The sequence below is a fragment of the Nanorana parkeri genome, unplaced genomic scaffold, assembly GCF_000935625.1.
Source record: "Nanorana parkeri isolate BGI_ZX_2015 unplaced genomic scaffold, ASM93562v1 scaffold50, whole genome shotgun sequence".
Taxonomy (NCBI): Eukaryota; Metazoa; Chordata; class Amphibia; order Anura; family Dicroglossidae; genus Nanorana; species Nanorana parkeri.
In genome coordinates, this window is record NW_017306318.1 from 2,585,661 (window position 1) to 2,591,261 (window position 5,601).

General features: G+C 46.3%; 1 protein-coding gene across 2 annotated transcripts in view; it reads right to left on the reverse strand.

The window, feature by feature from the left end:
• Positions 1-1,362, reverse strand: part of RNF113A (ring finger protein 113A) — a 16,637-nt gene extending 15,275 nt beyond the window's left edge. Inside the window, exons 1-2 of one of the 2 annotated variants that reach the window (XM_018574478.1) lie at positions 1,251-1,362; positions 682-758 (exon numbers count right to left, since the gene is read on the reverse strand). In XM_018574478.1, the coding sequence (XP_018429980.1) occupies positions 682-758; positions 1,251-1,347 (174 nt within the window). In that variant the 5' untranslated portion in view covers positions 1,348-1,362. Of the gene's footprint in view, positions 1-681; positions 759-1,244 lie in introns of both variants that reach the window. The other variant, XM_018574486.1, reaches the window with a different exon arrangement.
• Between the last annotated feature and the right edge of the window lie 4,239 nt (positions 1,363-5,601).

Consider the following 5,601-nt stretch of genomic DNA (forward strand, 5'->3'; position numbering starts at 1 on the left):
AGCATCCTTGGTTGCCAAGACACAGGCAGCTCCTGCCAACCAGCATCCTTGGTTGCCAAGACACAGGCAGCTCCTGCCAACCAGCATACTTGGTTGCCAAGACACAGGCAGCTCCTGCCAACCAGCATACTTGGTTGCCAAGACACAGGCAGCTCCTGCCAACCAGCATCCTTGGTTGCCAAGACACAGGCGTCTCCTGCCAACTACCATCCTTGGTTGCCAGGACACAGGCGTCTCCTGCCAACTACCACCCTTGGTTGCCAGGACACAGGCGTCTCCTGCCAACTACCATCCTTGGTTGCCAGGACACAGGCATCTCCTGCCAACTAGCATCCTTGGTTGCCAGGACACAGGCAGCTTCTGCCAACTAGCATCCTTGGTAGGCTTAAGTCATAAAACCATATTCCGGGTCTGTGACAGATCCCAGACCTGAAGCAAGGTGTAGCAAAGAGGTTACAGGAGATCAGCAATACCAAGATTTAACAAAGGATGAAGAAGAAAAAAAAAAAAAGTGAAATATATATATTTGTTATGAATGTCAAATATTTCTGATTTGCAATGCCACTGAATGTCATTGAGTTGGAGTTTTTATCTATTGCACAAGTGAAAGATGATGTTACGCAGCATTCCATTACAACAGTTCTGGTGCATTGTTCATACAATCAATCTTTAAACCTTTACCTTCTGCACCATGGGGTTGACGACCTCTCTCCTTTTCCTTCTGACCACGGAAGCTCCTTCATCATCTTCACTGCTCTCTGCAGAGACAACAACATGTCCGTGTGACTTATCACCTACTGACCAGACTTCCTCCACCACAGTTCACAATCAGGGGCGACACTGATCCCTTCTAACACAAAGACACCTCATCTCTCAGGACGTACGGAGAACATTTACTAGGAGGCTGCCATTGACGAGCTCTCATTCTGTAAATGCTATTTGCCTGGCTGTCATGCTGAAAGCCACTAACCCAGAACTATGCAGATAAGGACATTGGCCTTTCCTGATCTGGGGGCTAAGTCTGGAAGATCTACTAAATACGATGGATGGGGCCAGGTATCTCATGCAACATTAGTCAGCCTCACATATCCGACTAATGTTGGAAGCTGACACAAAATGTCAGCTCCCCCTCAATGTTACATTACTTCTCAATATGAATCTGGTATCCGTATACTTTTTCTTTAAGTGGAGTTCCCCTTTAAGTGCCCACAATACCCCGCGCCGCCCTCTAGGCTGCAGGACACGCTCACCCCTGTCCTCTTCTCTGCGTTTCCGGCCGGCAAATTTCCGGGCGCTCTTCTTGAACACGAAGCTGCACACCGACTTCTTCTCTTCAGAATCCGCCATCTTTTCCAGGCTGTGCTGTCTCTGTCTGACGCTGTGCTGTTACGTCACCGAACCATAGAGGCGGCCGCCGACAAGAGAGGACATAACGGGAGCTGAGCGGGGTAAGGCGGCACCTGCTGGACGCCAGGGATATTGCACGGTGTGATCAGGTACTGCAGGTCATCGTGCGCTATGGATGAGCAGATGATGAAAAGCGGACCTGTCAGCACAGAGATGGGGGATAATGCTATGTTGTATTCAAAGGTGTCATCTTTATCGATGCTTATGGATATGGAACTGTCATGTGCCTATCAGATGCTTCATTGGCTAAATGCTTACTGGAGGCAAAGCAATACCTCCCAATTCCCCAAAAGGCCAGCCTGTAATACCTCCCCTGTAGTACTACCTAAATGCCAATAGGTGACCTCAGTCGTCTTGTACCAGGTGTCCTTTCATCCAGAAGACTGAGGACATACTGTGAGTGCAGAGCGTCATGGACCCGTCCTCCCCCTGAGGAGGTGTAATGCCTGGTTGCTTTGGTCAATGCCCCTGCCTTTCACTTGTGTTTTTGTTTCTTGAGGTTGAAAATAATGTAACATGTCAGTAGTGTAAGGTATTCAGAGTTTTTTTCTCTTAATAATTATAGTATAATTAAAGTGATATTAAAGTAAAAGAGTGTCTAAAGGTGGACAGAGTAGGAGATAACTGTACAGATTGGGGTAAGGAGTTCCAGAATATGGAAGAGGCTCTGGAGGAGTCCTGGAGGCAAGCATGGGAGAAGGTGATGAGGGATCTGGAGGTCTTAGGAGGAGTGTGGAGTATGGCTTGGATGATTTTTTAAGATGAGGTGGGTGATGTAGTTTGGGGAAGAGTTGTAGATGGCATTTGTATGTGGTTGTTAGTATTGTGAATTTTATGCTTTGGGCAAGTGAAGGGATTGGCAGAGGGGGGTGGCAGACACTGATCGGTCGGTAAGGTGGATGAGTATGGCAGAAGCATTCATGATAGACTGATGGGGGGATAGCCTACTTAGCGGTAGGCCAACAAGGAAGGAGTTACAGTAGTCAAGGTGAGATATTATAAGGGAGTGAATTAGAAGCTTTGCGGTTTCATGAATCGGCAAGATTTATATAGTGACTTGATGTGGGGCTAAAAGGTGAGGTCAGAATTGAGGATTACACCTAGCACCCTGGGTTGACGGGAAGAGTTGATCGTTGTGCTTTTGATTTTGATGGAGAACTCTGAGGAGGGAACACTTGAAGACAAATTGGCTCTGAGGAAGTGGTGTGACATTCAAGATGATATGTCAGTGAGTGCATTAATAATGCATGAGGAGACAGAGGGGGTGAGTGGAGGAGTGTAGAGAGATAGATTTGGGTGTCATCTGCATAGAGATGGTATTGGAAGCCACGGGAGGTTATCAGCTGACCCAGGGAGGAGGTATAGAAAGAGAATAGAAGGGGCCCAAGGACAAAGGCTTGGAGGTCCCCCATGTGAAGAGGAGGAGGTAGAGTTGTAGGTGACACTGAAGGTGTGCTGAGATAGGTACGAAGGGAACCCTGAGAGAGCAGAGTCTTGGAGGCCAAAGGATTGGAGTTTTTCTTAAGGAAAAGTGGGTGGTTTACTATGCTAAATGCAGCAGAAAGGTCTAAAAGTGTGAGTATAGAGTAGTGGCTGTTGGCTTTAGCAGATAGTATATCGTTAGTAAATTTTAGAAGGGCAGTTTCTGTGGGGGGTTGTGGGCAAAAGCCAGATTGAAAGGGGTCAAGCAGGTTGTTTATGCTAAGGTGGTTGTAGACCAGGAGTTCAAGAAGTTTGGATGTAAATGAGAGCAAGAAGATCAGTCCCAAATTGTTCAGACTGGTGGGCCCCAATGAGTGCCTCTTTAGTATGGGGCTCACTAATGCTTTTTTTAAAGAGTCGGGGATGACGCCATTAGAAAGAGAGAGATTGCAGAATAGAGCTAGTGGGTGACAGGAGTGGTTGTGAGGTGATGAGGTCCAGGGGGCAGGTGGTGAGCTAGGTGTTAGACAAAAGAGTGGCAACTACTTCTGTGGTAACATGGTCAAATGAAGAAAGTATTGAATGTGGTGGTAGACAAGGTGTGTTCAGGTTGGGAGATGTCTAAACAATGGAGATTTTAGAACACATTGCATCAATCTTGTCTTTGAAGTGATTGGTGAACGTTCGAGTTTCGTTTGATGCTAACATTCCATTTTGGAATGAATGGAGTTTCACTTGAGAAAATATTTAGATCCTGTTCCTACAATTTGTATCACTTTTACACCCAAAATCTGTCATCATTTTGACCGCATTGACTATCAGAACATTGAACAGACGTTCAGAAATTACCGTTTACATACAAAATTCTAACCATGTATACCCAGCTTAAAGGAGACGGCACAGAGATTGTTCAATCAAATTGTATCATGTGTGGCCAGCCTTGTGTAGATGTGATTTGATTCTTTTAATGTGAATGGGCTTACAATTAGTTATCAGTGATAGTAGAAGTTGCTCAGCGGTGTGTATTACCTGAGATCATAGTACAGTGTATACTGCTACAGATAGGACTACTTGTGTCCTTCATGCTGTAGGGCACATTACATCCCCCCCGCTAGTGATCTGGTTTCTTCTATCTGTCTCGTGACAGTGAATAAAGGTAGCTTGGGCTGAGACAGGGGGAGGCAAGACATTCTCTAGGGCCTCCTGGCATGGTGGGTGTGAATTCCGGGGAGGTCGAACGAAGGGGAAATGGTTCTGTCCTCCACAGATCAGGCTGCCGCATTTACTGACACAGCAGAGGTACAGTATGTTTACGGATCAGAGTATTGAATTAGAGGCAGCCCCATTGCCGGAGAGAGGGACAACCACTGAACCCAACTCTGTGTGGAACATTCTGTGACCCAACTTGGCCAGCACTTTCTAGTTTGTGAAAGGAGAACGGCCATTAAAATAGTTTTTTTTACTTGTACAAATGCTGAACTGCTGGTAATGATCTTTTCACACCAAGGATTTCCACTCCTGCCTGGGAAATAGGATTATCTGCAGGGCTGTATGTTTAGAGTCCATCAGTGTCCTGATGAAGGGGGATTCCTCACCCCCCGAAATGCATTGGCTGTGCATATCTTCTTGAAAAAGATTTGTGAAGCCAATAATGCTTTTTGGGACTTTTACCTGCTCTTATTTTTTTAGTCTTCAAATAAAATTTGCCATAGAGACCTGGGCGATCATTATGGGATTGTACACGCCCAAACATCACCACACTCTAAAATGCTTAATATAAACAACAAAAAATTATAAAATACCAGACTCATGAATGTGAAAAAGTTTTGGTCGGAGCCCTTTATTGGAATTTAATTCTAACTTAATTTTTTTTAACTTGTAAACCATATACTTGACCCACTCCACCATCATGGCCTTCTGCACTAGAGAACGCAAGACCCCCAGGCTTCTCAAAAACCTGGCACACTCCACCACCATGGCCCTCTGCGCTAGAGATTGAAGACCACCAGGCTTCTCAAAAACCTGGCCCACTCCACCACCGTGGCCCTGTGCCCTAGAGGTTGCAAGAACACCAGGGTTCTCAAAAAAATGGCCCACTCCATCACCATGGCCCTCTGCACTGGAAATTGCAGACCACCAGGCTTCTCAAAAACCTGGCCCACTTTACCACCATGGCCCTCTGCACTAGAGACTTCATGACCACCAGGCTTCTCAAAAACCTAACCCACTCCACCACTGTGGCCCTCTGCAGTAGAGACTGCAACTCAGCATGCAAAATTTCAATTCCAATATCTGTTAAATAAACAAATTACTAAGGGGACTTTCAAACTTCTACTCAAGCTTCAAATCACTGGAGGAGAACCCCTTTCTGCTTGGCATGGATTCACTTCAAGCACTGTTCAACCATTGGTGGTCAGTAGCTGGCTCTAAAAATAACCCCTCCCCCAAGCATTGGTGGTTAGTGGCTGGCTGAAACAATAGGCACCCTCTCTTCCCAGCATTGTATGTCAGTAGCTGGCTGGAAAGCGCCCTCCCAGCATTCATGGTCAGTGGCTGGCTGGAAACAAAATTGCTCCTGCATTGGTGGTCAATGGCTTGCTGGAACAATATGAATGAACCCCCCTCCAGCATTGGTTGACAATGTCTGGCTGGAACAATAAGCCCTCCCACCACCAGTAAAAAAAAGTCAGTGGCTCACTGGAACAGTAAGCATCTCTTCCCCTTCCCAAGGTGGCTGGAAAATAACCCCCCCTCCCCTGCCATTGGTAGTTA